The sequence below is a fragment of the Pelobates fuscus genome, chromosome 7 (genome assembly GCF_036172605.1).
Source record: "Pelobates fuscus isolate aPelFus1 chromosome 7, aPelFus1.pri, whole genome shotgun sequence".
Taxonomy (NCBI): Eukaryota; Metazoa; Chordata; class Amphibia; order Anura; family Pelobatidae; genus Pelobates; species Pelobates fuscus.
In genome coordinates, this window is record NC_086323.1 from 46674416 (window position 1) to 46691154 (window position 16739).

Below are 16739 nucleotides of genomic sequence, written 5' to 3' on the forward strand. Positions count from 1 at the left end.
TCACTCACTCACACATAGATTACACAAAATTTTATTTTCTCTGTCTCTCCTGAGCTTTCTTGTTGAGGGATGTACACTCTATGCTTCTCTGATACCTAATGCTGGTGAGTGGAAGAGTAGTGTATATGGCAACACAGCCTTCCCATTGCCCCATATCGGATACACAGCCTAGCACCTGCTGCCTGTCACAATGTTACTGGTAGTAATTCTGTCTACCATAAAGCTGTTTTGACATTTTTGGGTGCCAGAAAAATCAGTTTAATGCTCTGTATGGCATCTAGAGCATAAACTAGCTTTCACATGAAATTTGTTTTCACTGGGGTCTTGACTGCTTTCTTTAAAGGAACTCTATAGTTTTAGAAATACAACCCTGTATTCCTTACCTATAGTGTCCGTCCCCCCCCCCCCCCCCTCCCATGGCTGGCTTGTTTCTGAATCCTCCGACATCAGCTTTAAGGGGGAACCTAATGAGCATGCCCATAGGAAGACATTGAATCAGTGCTTTTCCTATTGTGGGTTTTGAAGATGCTTGACGTCCTTGTGCGCAGTGTGAGGACGTCCAGCGTCGTTTCTTGGAGTTAAACTCTGTAAAAAGCTAGGAAGCACTTCTAGTGGCTATCTGGTATACAGTCACTAGAGGCAGTCTTAACCCTGCAATATAAACGGCAATATTCTCGATTGCACAGTTAAAGGGACAGGGACACTGAACCAGTGGTCTGGGTGCCTATAATGGCCATTTATTAAAGAATTGGTCCCAACAAGAAAATGTTAAGGTGCATGTTCTATGATTGATATTTGTAAACATGTTCCAAATTTGACAAGTGAAGAACCCCTAAACAAAGCATAAGAGGTTAGATTTATTATTTTGTTTGAATTACATTTTGCCATGCAATGCAAAGAAAAATAAACTTGGTGTATTCATGGAGGTTTAAACAGGTTTAAAATAAACTCAAAGTATCATGCATTAAAATTGCTATCTTCTTCCAATTGATGGCCTTTGAAGTACTTTCTCAAATTGTTTCACTGTTATCATTTTCTTTATGGCCGTCAATTGGTTGCACCATTGTGTAATCAAACTGATTGAATAACTAAACACATCAATTTAGGTAGAAAAACTTCCTTTTAAAAAACAAAAAAACAAAAAAAAAAACATTGTAACTTCTGTAACTGGATATATTGTTGAAACTTTTTTGACTTGTAACAATTCATTGAATTGACTTTATGTATGTAAAGTGTTTAATGTCCTTGTCATGTGCGTGTTTTGCAGAGAGAGCAGCGAATTACCTGAACGAGAGGAAGGAGAGGGAGAAGAGACACCTACACTTAGTCACTGGGGTCCCCCACGAGCGTAGGTTACCTACTTGTGATGTTGTATACAATCTTTTGTTTCTTACTCTGACAAATGTCTTTTACTGGGTTTTTTTAAATGGACACTTTTATTAAAGCATCATAACAACTCTAAACTGCTACAAAAAAGATTTGATTAAGGGGCGGGGCCTGACAGCCGAGCTGGCCAGGCGTGCTTGGAGAGAGCTCTGGCACAGCTAAGCTTAAAAGCAACGAAAACTCGCCATAAACGGGGTTTTTACAGACCAATCTAACGGAGGCTCATTGCTGCATCGAGTGGGAGCTCGTGGACACCAAAAAAGTGCCTTTCTGTCGAGATCCACCACACTCCACACCTAAGGCCTAGCATGACAGGCGGCCTGATGGCTGGGAGAAACCGCCGATCACCCGACACGGGAACCGAGCCGAGCAGCAAGCGTGCCAACACCCCGCATCGCCCCCCTCGGGACCGGTGTGGGGGTTATCCCGGTCCCAGTTGGAGAAACCCTCAGACCTACAGCAGGGGAGTACCTGGCCGGAACAAAGCTTGCATGCTGCAACCAAGATGGCCGCCGAGCCACATCCCCAGGAGAGCCTGCAGGCCTGGAGAGAGGGCTTTGAGGCCAGGTTCAATAGAGTCTGTGCAGACTTTTGGAGACGACTAGAGTGCAGACCCAAAGCTAGTCACCCACCCGCCACACTGCCACTTGAAGCAGAAACGGCAGTTCCCCGAAATGACATAAGACAGGGGCCAAGAAAGGAAAGCGCCCACCCCGCCACCCGACTTACCAGCGGTCACTCCGTGTACCCAGACGTAAAGCGGCACCACATCACCGCAATCCCGCCTACCGCACAGCCGATGCTTCGCCGTGCGACACTTCGGAGGAGCACGAAAATTCACCTGCACACCGCCCTACCAAGAGAGTCTCACTGGGCAGCACTGCTCACAAGCGCTGAGAAGGCTCGAAGGCCACGGCCCAGATGATCATCTTCACTATATGCTGGTGGACAAAGTGAAAAAGCACACTGGACTTTGGAGCTGGAGGCGTCCGTGCACGCAGAGAGTTAGATTCAGGACCCCCAGAGCAGACAGCCCGCTTCACTACCCACCAACACGCTCCTGGCTCTTTCAAAACATGGATATCGGATGACTGGTGACTTACTGAACAAGTCCTAAATAGCCATCACTGGCGCCTTGGTTTTTCTTTTTATTTCCTGTTTGTTGTTTCTCTTTTTCCTAGCTATCATTGTGCAGGGAACTGCAGTGAGGTGGACATTTAGCTCTAATAATAGCCGGCATTGAGTAGACACAGCCTGTTCTCACCTTCTATTGTATACAATGCTCAGTTCTCCATGCCTAAAATATTTCATGTATATCGGAATTTTACCTAACACATACATCTACAGCTCATTGTCAACATGCACGCTTTAGCCAATATACAGGATAACGCTGCTATGTGGTTTCAGGCAGAGGAGAGGGTTACTTACTTGACTGTTCCCTTAAGATTACCACAAAGCTGCTCAGTGACTGTATCCTTAGACATGCTGCCTGTTCTTTCAAAGTTAACCCGCGCTGCTGAAGCCTGTATAGCATAGCATTACTGTACCAAGCTCTAGTGGTCCCTGGCCTGGGGCATCCCTAGGAGTTTACTCCTGTCTCCAACCCCCACTTACCAATCTTATTAATCTGTCTAAGACCTTATTAGCCGTAGCTCCGTACGTCATAACTTAACGATCACAGAAGGTTTTGCGATATAATCTACTGTCTTTATTCATAGGTTCTATGTTATGTTATGCAAATGCCTAAACAAAGAAAAGCTATATTGTTTCTACCCTTATATATTAAAAATGTGCTTGATCTACCTTGTACCTCTATGTTAAACTGTTAGTAATATGCTAGAGGATTGCCTTTGGGGTACCTCTCATGCAAATGTTATACGCTTACGCACTACAAAAATAAAGAATTAAAAAAAAAAAAAGGATTTGATTAAAAAGAAGAAAATAGAGAGGAGAGCTGCAAAAGACTGATAGCACCATAACTAATGTAGTGAGCTGTGATAGTTATGGTTCTTAGACTGTCCCTTTTGAAATTAACATTTGCTCACCTTTTTTTTTTTTCCTGTAGTGTCAAAATTTGGAAAGAGCCTCAAGTTTCCCTTGGGATCAGTATTGTTGGTGGACAAACTGTTATAACTCGCCTGAAGAATGGGGAAGACCTCAAAGGGATATTTATTAAGCAAGTTTTGGATGACAGTCCTGCTGGCAGATCGAATGCTTTGAAAACTGGAGACAAAATAATAGAGGCAAGTGTCACATTTTCTCATTTCAAAAAAGTTGTGTAAGTGAGAACTTAAAGGGACACTAAAGTCACCTACACCTGCTCATCTCAGTGAAGTGGTCTGGATGCAGTGGCCCTGTCCTTTTTAGCCCTTTTTTTTTTTTTTAAACTGCAATGTTTACATTGCAAAGTTAAATCCACCTCTAGCGGCTGTCTTCCTGACCACCGCTAGAAGTGATCGTGCTGAACTGAGCGAGTAAAACTCAGTCATGTGATGTGGAAGATCATAGGAAGCTTGGATACTCGCATGACCCTTGCCGCACACACTCATCAAGTTTCCAATGTGTCTCTATGAGGACCATGGGATTGGACTATCGCCAGAGGAGAACATGACGATACTGTGGAGAAATGAGGAGTGCCAGGGGTGACTCGACACTGGGACAAAAAGTAACTAAAACGTTTATTTTAATTAGAAATGGTAGGTGGAAATACATAATCCCTCTAATGTTTTTCTCTGCTATTTAAATGGATGTACCTATAGTGGCCGCCAGAGCCACTAGAGGCATTTAAACCCTGCACTGTAAACATCGCTGTTGTGCGTAACTGCAACATATACAGCTGCAGGCTTAAAATTACAGGGGCCTGGCACTCGGACCACTTTATTGAGAATTGTTGTAAATAATTTTGTCTTGTTTTACTTATTGTACAGTGCTCCGCAATATATTGTTGATATATACATATTTGTAATTCACTTTGAAGAGATTAGAAAGTATTAGGAAGGGTTTAAACCTGATAGAATATAGAACCTTATTGTGGATTCTCCGTCTTTTTTTTTTTTTTTTTCCTGAGTTCCAACATTTAGAATAGTTTTATATTGCACCATTGAATGCTTTGTCACTAAAAACAAACTCTGCCTAACAATTTAGTTATAATTGTTACATTTGGGAACTTGAATTAAGGTTCCTTCCTATGATGTGACTGACTTAAAGTACTGTTTTCCCCAGGTCTCTGGTGTTGATTTAAGGAGTGCAACACATGACGAAGCAGTTGAAGCAATAAAAAAATCAGGGAATCCAGTGGTTTTTGTCATTCAGAGCCTACTGAGTACTCCTAGGGTAAGTGATTCTTCTATGGTTTAATTTCCCTGCATATAATAATCACACACAAAAAAAAATATAGGGCGGGGCCTGACTGCCGAGCAGACTGGTTGCACTAAACCAGAGCTCCGTGCGGGAACCGGCAAACAAGCGACATAGCCCTAAAACTACCACACTGAACCTACCAAAACGACGCAGCAGTGTAGTGATGTGATTCCCGAGGCTCAATTAGCCAGATCGCCGGACTCGGAGAGGCAACCTGAAGTAGTTATAGGGTTGCGGCCTACCAACGTGTGCAGGTGCGGGAGAGGCGGCCGACCTCCGCGCCAGCGGCTCAGCGGAAAAAGCAGCAACCCTCATGACCCCCTTCACCCCCCCTGGCCGGTGAGGGATATACCGGCCCAACCAAGCGACTGATACAATCAACATCAATACCTACCTGATCCAAGCACACCGAAACAGTAAGCAAGCTGCCCCGACCACACATCTCGCTAACACACGAGGCACCTGAGGCCCAACCAAAATGGCTGTCCAGCAAGGACCTAGGGAAAAGACAGTGGTCGACCGTGCCCCATGCCACCCTCTGGAGGCCCTAGAACGGCTGTGCCTGAACTTCTGCACAACGCTGTTGGACAGGGGGTGACCTACCGGCGGGCAGCACAACTAGTGGCCTCGTGGATTAGGCCAACCACCCGCCGACGCCACTACGAGCACCCGTCCCTGGCTTTCCAGGCGGCCATTTGGCCGCGCAGACATCGAATGCCGGCAAAGCGGACACACAAATTGGGTGCACACACCCGCCTCCACCCACAGAGGAGTGAGACAGCCGGGCAGGCCCTCAGACCCAGCATTCCGCCCGAGCATGCCAACAGGAGCACGCCAATAGCCCCAAGGCGCCGGCAAGAGAAGCAGTGGACGCAAACCAGCCTGACCTCTTACCAATCTAGCAGGGATGCAGAACTCACCAGCCCCCGAGCTTCAGCACGCCAAGAAGAGACTAACACCCCACAGCCTACCGAAGAAGCCGAATCCCACTGCAGAGACACCCCTGAGAGGGCTTCCAACGCCAACCTCCAGGACATCCCAGCGCTGGGTATAGGCTGAAACGCCTGCCACACTGCCTCACAAGGGTACTTTTATCAGTAGCCTGGACTGTTCTGAGCTCCCACAAAACCTAAGTACCCAAATTCAGAGGCCTCATCACCCAAGCAGACTATGCTTACGTTTTTTTACTTTTGTCCCCATCGGTTATGGACCTGCAAAATATGCTGAAGCCAACTCCCAGTGGTTCTGAAGATCTGTGGCTGTGGGAACTCCCTGTACTGCAGCTGAGTACACTACATTCATCCGACATTTATTGTTTGGTTTATCCCTATTACTTTGCAATTCCCTGATTTCAATTAGAAATGGATAGATTGCCCAGTAATCCCAGGCCACTACCTAGATGAAAAAAGGAAGTGTTCTGAGAATAATGGACATAGATTGTGGTCAGGAGGTGGTGCCACCAAAGGGCTTGTACCCGGGTAAATATACGTAGAAAATATTTTTTACTGGCAAAAATAATGGATATGAGCAACTTGGAGGTCTGCACCTACAAAGTCTTGCACTGTGTATATACTGGGAAGAGAGAAGGGTAGCAAAAGGGGAAAATTGCTCCCTAATTACTGATATATTGGTACTCCTGCAAAGTAATCACTTGACAACTGTCTCTATTAGATTCTTATTAGTAGCAAGATATGACCAACTAATTGTCTCCCATAATGGGCAAACAGAAAGATTCCCATAAATACACATTGAAATACACTTTAGCAATAAAAAGTCAGAGAAGGGGAAATATTTTGGCTACAGTATTATGGCTACAATGTTGTAGTCAGTAGCGAAATTTAAATAACCCCTTTGGTATGAGTTATATTCACATGGAGGTATGCATTAGAGGACTGCAAAAAAGCTCCTCTATAACTTTGTAAAAAAGAAAAGCTATACACTAGTCCCTAGTATCCTCCAAACACCTTCGAGGGTGTTCTTATCTATAACTCAATCTACAGATCGATACTGCCTAGTGTGCCATCGCATTCACTGTGAGAACGGCACTGTGCTAAGTGAAAAAAAATAATGATGATTAACCTAAGGGTCTAAATACCCATAGTGAACAAGTGTCCCTAAAGTGAACAAACAAGTGAAAAAAAAAAAAAGTGACGAGCTGGTGCCCGACGCGCGTTTCGGTGTGTAACAACACCTTCGTCAGGGGCTGGGGAAGCCCCTGACGAAGGTGATGTTACACACCGAAACGCGCGCTGGGGAAGCCCCTGACGAAGGTGTTGTTACACACCAAAACGCGCGTCGGGCGCCAGCTCGTCACTTTTCTTTTTTCACTTGTTTGTTCACTTTAGGGACACTTGTTCACTATGGGTATTTAGACCCTTAGGTTAATCATCATTATTTTTTTCACTTAGCACAGTGCCGTTCTCACAGTGAATGCGATGGCACACTAGGCAGTATCGATCTGTAGATTGAGTTATAGATTAGAACACCCTCAAAGGTGTTTGGAGGATACTAGGGACTAGTGTATAGCTTTTCTTTTTTACAAAGTTATAGAGGAGCTTTTTTGCAGTCCTCTAATGCATACCTCCATGTGAATATAACTCATACCAAAGGGGTTATTTAAATTTCGCTACTGACTACAACATTGTAGCCATAATACTGTAGCCAAAATATTTCCCCTTCTCTGACTTTTTATTGCTAAAGTGTATTTCAATGTGTATTTATGGGAATCTTTCTGTTTGCCCATTATGGGAGACAATTAGTTGGTCATATCTTGCTACTAATAAGAATCTAATAAAGACAGTTGTCAAGTGATTACTTTGCAGGAGTACCAATATATCAGTAATTAGGGAGCAATTTTCCCCTTTTGCTACCCTTCTCTCTTCCCAGTATATACACAGTGCATCACTGTAAGACTTTGTAGGTACAGACCTCCAAGTTGCTCATATCCATTATTTTTGCCAGTAAAAAATATTTTCTCCCTGATTTCAATGCCTAATCTATGTGTCAATCAACCATTTTGCATAAAAGGGCAATATCGCCATAGGGCATTTCCCTGCCTAAACCTGTACGTCTATACCTACTCAGGAACAAAAAATTCCCCTTTAATTTGACTAGCAGGCACTATAAGTGCTGACCTTACTCAACCAGCCCATATAAACCTGTTAAACTAGTATATACGATAAGCGTTGATCTTCAACTCCATGTACAACCATAGTATGCTATACTGCAGTCGGCTCTTCGAATAGCCTGTTTAGTATAAACCTTATCCTAACGCTCAGTGTAAGCATAGGTACCAGAATAGGCATGCTATGCAATTCTTAAATTGAGGTTACCGTATCCTAAAATGCACGTTTTCTTGTTTAAGACTACCTTTAAGAAATTGCGCTGTTTCTCTAATACTACACATTTGTTTAACTATATTGAAATTCCTGCGCCTGTTTTTGCTGTCAGCACAGCATGAAACCCGCTGCCTCTAGCATACCCCGTAAGTGTGCTCTCTCAGTAATTACTTCACGCTTTAGCCTATAATATAAAACATATTATCAGTTAACAGGTACCAACTGTTAACATAAACTGTATAGCCTGGCTGTCTCATTGCATGGTTGTTATAACTAACTGAACTCTTAAAGCGAATAAGCGTATGTGGTTACTTGTCAACCAGCTAAAAACCCCGGGTACCCCCACACACCCAGCCTGTTTCACATAAGACGCTATCTTGTAATACAATACTATTACACAATTATGCTAGAATACTTGCTTGAAACTCATCAGTTATACTAAGCCTGTTTTAAAAAAAAAAAAAAAAAAAAAAAAAAGATGAGCACCTACTCATGCCACTGTTTAACCTGTCTAATTCTATGTACACTGTTGTAGCATTGGACCCTATTATGTTCTCTTACAAAACTAAAAATGTGCTGTATACTCATATGCCACGTTATGTTTCAACTGTTTATTGCATTACTGCTTGGAAATGCTATTGTGGCTGACCAAGCCTATTGTTATACCATGCACAACAAAAATAAAGAATTAAAAAAAAAAATATATATATATATATATACACACACACACACATACATATTCTAAACAGAATTATAAATGCAACACTTTTGTTTTTGCCCCCATTTTTCATGAGCTGAACTCAAAGATCTAAGACTTTTTCTATGTACACAAAAGGCCAATTTCCTTCAAATATTATTGACAAATCTGTCTAAATCTGTGTTAGTGAGCACTTTGCCGAGAATCCATCCACCTCACAGGTGTGGCATATCAAGATGCTGTTTGCTAGGTGTGCCTTAGGCTGGCCACAATAAAAGGTCTCACATACATCAACTTTAGATAGTAGTCTCTCTAAATAGAGCCTTTCCACTCCTAGTCTCTATGGTGTAAGAACTTATTTTAATATTGTGGGGTGAAACACAGTCACCCCAAAAGCATCAGATGGGAAACTGGAGATCAAATGCTTATTCTGGTATATTTAAATCAATTTATTATAACATAAAACAAAATAACAAAACAGGGGGGCGGGGCCGGGCGGCCATGCTAGCAGGCTGCAAGTCACCACGGCTCCCGAGGGAAATGGCTATTTCTGGCTAGAAACCGGCCTTCTAAAGCTGGTAACACCCGTGGAACAAGACCCTGAAGTGTCCCAGTGCAGCTGGAGCTCCTGATACCGGGTGATTCTGGGTCCTGGTGAGATGCTCGGGGAATTGGGACTGAGGCCTACCCGGGAGGGGAGTGGGGCGGACGGCCGCTGCCTCGCTCTCCGTCCCGGCCACTACTACCAAGCGTCTGACCTGAGCCTTGCACGGCTCCGTTCACCCCCCCTTTGGACCGGGGGGGATATCCCGGTCCCCACAGGGGAGACGGCTACCTGGCTGATCCGGAGCTGCAACACCGGAGCGAACCGGATCACCCTTTAAGATGGCCACCGACACAACTGCCCCACATGGCGCGGGAGAAAGGGGAACTAAGCTAAGTTCCCGCTTGCGGCTACCTGACCTACCGGTGGGGTGAAAACCACACAAGGCACAGGCAGTCATGGAAGCGACCCCCTGCAATGGGTCGGAGGCGAAATGGACACTCACCTCTCCGAGTACTCCACCAAAGCACTCAGCTACACCAGCCTCCCGCTGCTCCGCTGGGCCAGGGGCCCGCCTGGACTGTAAACCAAGCTGCTGTCCATACCCATCAAACGGGCCCGCACACCTATGCACACAAACAGAGAGGACAGCATGCAGATACTGGGAGACGGTCCACACTGACGCGGTGAGCCGAAGAGGCATACAGGAAGAAACACGCTACCCTGCAAATGGGTCTGGACTGTGCCGACAGCTATGGGCATAGGCTGAGTTTGACAGGCACTGGGGGTCACTAGACATGCCAGAACATTAGCCTGTCGTCCCCTCTTACAAACAGCACTGCTCTCTAGCTACTGCATGTGATTCTTATGCCTAAACTCATATGTCTCCATTTCCATCTGATCCCACTTACCCCCAGCACCCAGATACTAAAATGTCTGATGGCCTCTTTTCCTTAAGAGATGTATAGTACCCTTGTATAACTAGCATGTGCAGTCTTAGCATTCAATTTAAGCACCAACTTGCTAGGAAACCATGTTTAGAGATCTTTGCACTTCCACTGTTGTGCCCTAATTTTGCAATTTAGTTGTTTTAACTCAACTCACTATTCAGTAGATAAACCCTCTGTAGTTTTGTAGAACCAGTGAATGTGCAGGCTGTGCTGCCCAATCATCTCATTGCAAGGCACCTAACTAACGCTATAAATCCAAATCTTGCCTAGCATAGACACTAATACACGTTTTAACCCTGTACTGGTTTCTGTGCACAAAAATTCGCACGCGCTCACGACTTATAGCCGATTATACTTTATGCTTGCTAAGCGATAACTATCGTTAAAAACGTGCAGTTAATCAATTATATGCATCTCATAACTAGATCTGTTTTATGCATGTTTTATCACAAAAACGTTGTTTAAGAGCTTGCTATCTTCATATAATATAAAAAATGTGCCGTCTAAAATGCCACACTGTACAATGTTATGGAATTGCTTGTAGATGCTGTTGTGGCTCCACACGCTTGTTGTCAATCTATGCACAAGAAAAATAAAGAATTTAAAAAAATAACAAAACAGAAAAAAGCCATGAAGTAAATAATATAAGGTCCAACTCTTGGGTAGCTGCCAAAATGTGTTTCGCCAATATGTCTTCTTCAGTTAGCAGAATACAATATTGCTAAGCGGTCACCGCATCAATCTACTCTAGGCACATCGAGAATAGGCATTGAGAGATACCGTGACCTCGCTATGTCAAGATTGTGTTATTAGAAATACACGGTATGTGATTTGTTGTGACTGAGGTTAGAATTCTTTCAGAATTTTATATATTCAAGAGAAACTGTTTTCAAAATGTAGTATGTATTGCTAAAGTTTTTCCACTTTTGATGCATGTAAAGCCTCTTTTAATGCTACAATAACAAATGCAAATTGCAATAAAATATGTAAAAAAATATATCCATAAAAAAACCCTGTTACATTCAAAAATCAAATGAAAAGTGAAAATGTTATAACAGTTAAACTCCTGACCAAATTAAAGATGTTTTGAGTGGGAAAAAAGTATTTTACAAATCACATTTTTATGGGACATTTTTGGAATTGAATATACAATATCCTTCTACATGTTCTGCATATAACAAGAATAACATTTATGTGTAAGACTTTAATTTTTTTCCATTCAGTTGGTCTCCCTGGGAAACTCTAAGGCATCCAAGCAAGACAATGTAAGCACAAGCCCAGCACAAACAGTAAGTAATGTGCTACATTCATATCTTCATTATTGACATTTTTTCCCAGTCTGTATTGCAATTCATTGTTTTGTATATCCTTTTATATTATAAATGCACAGCACACAGAGTACATAGAACCATTTATTAGGGTTGCAGTTCCTATTTATAAGTTTACTTTTAGAATACAGACATTATTTCTCAAGGTCCCTTTATCAGTTAACTGTTGTTTATTCATAGTTTTAAATCAAATCCATTAGTATTCAAATTGAAAATAAAGACACAGTTGTTCCACAATTGTGTATGATGGAACAGACACTTGTATGTACAAGCTAGAATATAAATGTAGACACTCTCACTCACATTCTACAGAGCTAGGGAGACCTGCAGTGTTAAAGTTGTCATGGTGGAAGGCGGAGCTTGACCACCAAAGCGAGCGGTCACCTGAGCCTGATGCTCCGTGTCTAAAACGGTGAAATCAACTATTAAATTGCACCCTCATACCCCCAAAAGTCAGTGGGGATTCCCTAAGCCACATGGGACGCAGGACGAAGAAAGCGGCATCGGACAAGCCTACCCCGGGGCTGACAATAGCCGACATGTGGAGGCAAGCACACGGCACTAGCGGGTCCAATATGGCGGCTCTCCATGGCAGCTGCTCGGATTTCTCTGATGAGTTCTCTGGGGACTCTGAAAAATAATTCCTGCCTGCTCCAGCCCCAGCGCTGAAGGCAAGACCCACTAAAGTAGGAACAGACTCAGAGCTGGTAACCACAACGGTCTTGAAAACATTACTGGCAGACATGCAACCTACAAGGCCTAACAGGCCGCATTAACATGCTGGAGGGATCCTCCCAAGCTACCACCCAGACCGTTGCCACGCTCCAAAAGGCTGTGCATGATCTACAACAGCAGAACCGGGTGCATGAACTCTGCTTCGCAGCCCAGGAGGACTCCAGGCAGAGAAATAATCTGAAGTGCCAGAAGCTGAGCTGCCGCACGTCGTGAGACGCCTGTTAACAGCCATATTGTCGCCCAGGCAGGCCAAAACTATTAATCTTGAAGAGCTCTTTAGGGTCCCCAAACCTACCAGAGCGCCGGACACTGCCTCAAGGGACATTATACTCCCCTTCCACAATGGGAAAGAAAAAACAGTGGTTCTCACAGCCATACAGGGCAAAACTCCTCTTCACTAAGAGAACATGGTGCTGACATTCTTCGCCGACCTGTCCAATGGAACCCTAGCATGGCGCAGGTCACTCCGAACACTCTCCTCCCTGCTTCAATGACACAACATTGTCTATCGCTGGCGGCTCTCCCAAGGCTCATCGTACAACAGGGGGCACGTAATCGCACCAGATCCAAGACATCCAAAAAGCAGCAGCCTTACTGCAGACTCTGGGCCTACCACAAGACTCTCTTACCCACCGGGGCCCCTATGGATTTCCCACCTAGCACCAGAAATAGGTCCTGGGATACAGATTATCCTAGCAACCTTAGAGCATTCCCTACAGTGTGTGTTCCACTACTCGAATTCTGCGTGACTAACACCTCGCGGGTTACCTCCACTGCTCCACTGTTAAATCGCGCAGGTAGACAGTCTTCTCCCAGGTGTATGAGCACAGAGAGCCTCCAACATAGGTTCCCACAATATACTGCTAGAGGCTCACTTGCCCACCGAAGCCAAACCAGCTCAACCTCATGGAGCCTAGTTTAGCATGCAAATCAAGGCATATAGCTAGTCAGTGCTCACTCCATCGAGCCACGAATCCTTACATCTAACCACCGACAGAGCATGTATGCTTTGTAGCATTGTTTTTATCCTTATCTGTATCTATAATTAGTTTGTTAGTATTGAGGAGCGGTTCTCTAGCCACTTTGATAAGTATCATTTGATTGTCCACGGTTGCATGCTCCAGCCACCTAGTACATTCTTATGTGTAACTGAGCGGAGGCACTGTGGTTTTTCCTACCTACCCATAGTCTTGCATACCCTACATTGCCTATCATACTACCCTAACTAGACTGTTTATAACTTTAGTCTTACTCTGAAAAGACAAATTTACTGCCACTCATGACATTTCCTGCAAAAGTGTTAAACTTGTTTGTTTCTACTGTACTATCATGCCAAATGTCATTGCCATTCAATCTATGTAACTCGGCAATTCAAAAATAAAGAATACAAAATAAATTTTCAAAAAGTGGTCATGGTGGTAGGAGCCTGAATGTGGAGCATTTCTGCTTGAAACCCTGCAATTTTAGAATTATTTTTAATTGTGTGCCGGGGGCTATATTCACCCTAGACCAGGGATAGGCAACCTACGTCACTTCAGATGTTGTGGACTACATCCCCCATAATGCTCTTACACCCATAATGCTGGTAAAGCATCATGGGAGGTGTAGTCCAAAACATCTGGAGTGCTGAAGGTTGCCTATGCCTGCCCTAGACACACACATCTTAGGCAGCCAAGAACTATGTTCTCGACTGCCTAATATCAATTCTGTGCTTATTTGTCATCTCTCGTCAGTGCACACTCTTATAAAGCTTTCTCCTCCCTCTCATCCTGTGGGTGCTCGATCCCACCGTTTTTCTTTTTTTTTTTTTAAATGAGTTTTTATTATCACAAATTCCACCTTCCCTCCTTGCTAGCTCAGATTGCGCACTGAGACAGCTAAACCGTCCAATCACAGGCTTCTTTAGACGTCCCCGTGACGTCAGATGAAGGAGGGTGATCAGTACTGGTTAGCAAAAACGTTTTTTTTTGTTTGTTTGTTTGTTTTTTACATTTCATGTGGGGGTCCTAATTGCCTAGTATTGCAAGGCCAAAGTGGCCAATTGTAGAAATGAGTTAGAGTAACCCTTTAAACAACTTCACACTTCACACTATTCTCACACTAGTCTCAGTGAAATAATTTATTCAAACAACATCAACCATTATACAGAAGGTTGACCTGGTGTGCGTTCACACCCATTAAATATGTGCACCCCACGGAATGTTTAGTGCTATTAGGTTGTTAGACTTTTTTGCTTAGTTTAGAATCTGATGTGAGCATGAATCGTGCAGGTTTTATGTGAATCGGTCACTGCTGCAGACGAGGGCAATTTATGACTCTTATACAGAATGTTTACTGTTAGATTCTAGCAATTTTACTAATGGTCTTAATCATTAAGACAGTTATCGCAGTTTAATTACACAACCAAAACATTCATATTTTTTTTGCAACTAAGCATTTACCAAAGCGTCTCCAGATGGTGTTTAGTTTTTAAGTAAATACCATCTTATTCAATTAAGTCCTTTCCCAAAGTGTAACATTGATATTCAGGAAAGGTAGTCCGCAACTAGCAATTATGATCTCTAATCAGGCTGCTTGATTGCATGACACTCAGTCGTTAATGCTTTTGTTTATTTAGAGACATTCACGACTCACAACCTTTATTTAATTTTTCCATTTGCGCTCCAGTTTTCTGCATTGTGTGACTGACCCACGCACAGTAATATGTCTGCAGAACAATTTAATTTAGCAAATAATCCTAGCTTTGAGAAATGGAGTTATTGGCTGTGATTGCATTTTACCTTGCTAGTGTCAAACAGAATGTAGGTACCAATAGATCATGATGAAGGTTAGGAAATAGACAGGGTTTCTGGTACAATAGCAAGTTTGGAAGATGTAACTTGTTTCTAGAGAGTCATACCTTAAAGGGTTACTCCAGGCATATCATAATCACTACAGCTTGTTTTAGTGGTTATGATGTGAGGAGGGGTCCCTGGTCCTGTTCTCTGTTAATGAGGCAAATCAACTGGTTACCTTCTTACTTACCGATTTGCTGAGCCTCCTGTGCGGCTGGATGATATGAATCCAGTTTCTTCAGAGTTTAACCCCTTAAGGACACATGACATGTGTGACATGTCATGATTCCCTTTTATTCCAGAAGTTTGGTCCTTAAGGGGTTAAAAACTCACTGCCAATCTTGTCAGGCATTCACTGGCTGAGATCACCAGCTAACAAAATTACTGAATGACCTTCTGTGCATAAAGATATGCCCAGAATTGACATTAGCCAACCCGGAACTCTTAGACTGGCCAACGGCACCTCAATGAAGCTGCCGGCGGTGGAGTAACACATCTGGCAGCAAATGGGTTAAACTCTGTATGTGCAGCATTTCATAGCGAAATGTTGCACATACAGATTCCAAGTAACATGACCACTTAAAAAACAAACAAAAAAAGTCGGTCATGGTGCTTGGAATGATTTACCCTTTAAGATTTTTTTTTGTCAATCTTTCTTTTATTAGAGGCAAATAAGATGGGATACATAAGAGAAATTGGGGGAAACGTTCAAATGAATTACAGTATAGGGTCAGTACAGCAAGATTAAATGACATTTCCTGAATTGCGGTGCCTCAATGTTTTTTAAATGTTTGTCGTTAAAACCTTAGTTAGGGAATACAGGCTAAGGATCATAAGATCCGGTAGGTGACATGCTAACATATTAGAGGACCTACAGTTGGTTTTACATGTGTAGATAAGAAGCTCCCAGGTTAAAGTAACAGCGGTGGAACATTTGGTTAAATGTTATAAGTATCGATCAGTTAAATAGAATGCAGGCTATGGATCAGAAGATCCGGTTGGGAACATGTTAAAATATTAAAGGTCAAACAGTTGGTTTCACATGAGTAGACAGGAGGCTAACAATGTAAATCAATATAGACAGAAAAGTAGAGAACTTACAGTGCCTGACGCATCACTACTCAAAAAAGGTACATTAATGCTTATAATGTGATTTGCAGAACTTGTGGTAAACTTAATAACAATATGTAGGAATGACAAGCTTTACACCCATGTTGTGGACTGAGGCTTGAGTTACAAAATAAAAATTTAGGCTGAAGGTACAGTAGTTTGCTAACTAAGTGACTGTTAAATATAACATGCCGTTAAGTCATTGCTATAGTAAATGAGCATATTAGAGTACATAAAACTTCCTCGGCATGTGACTGAACTAATGATAACTAGGCTGTAACGGATTTATTTAGCAGGAGCTGCATAGGGTTAACTGAGATTAGAGACTGCAGGGGTCTCTCAAAACGACAAGAAAATGCTCGGTTATGCAAGCTGAGTTGTCCTGCCGCCTGCAACGCTATGCAGTTCGAGTCCAGTTTAACCCACACCATCTCGGCAGAGAATGAGTGAGGGTCCC

General features: G+C 43.1%; 1 protein-coding gene across 1 annotated transcript in view; it reads left to right on the forward strand.

Moving 5' to 3' along the window:
- The window catches only part of PATJ (PATJ crumbs cell polarity complex component), a 231961-nt gene that overhangs the window by 101551 nt on the left and 113671 nt on the right, over nucleotides 1-16739 (forward strand). The window contains exons 24-27 of the mRNA XM_063428064.1: nucleotides 1268-1348; nucleotides 3452-3629; nucleotides 4609-4719; nucleotides 11499-11564. Of these exons, the coding sequence (XP_063284134.1) occupies nucleotides 1268-1348; nucleotides 3452-3629; nucleotides 4609-4719; nucleotides 11499-11564 (436 nt within the window). The remainder of the gene's footprint in view (nucleotides 1-1267; nucleotides 1349-3451; nucleotides 3630-4608; nucleotides 4720-11498; nucleotides 11565-16739) is intronic.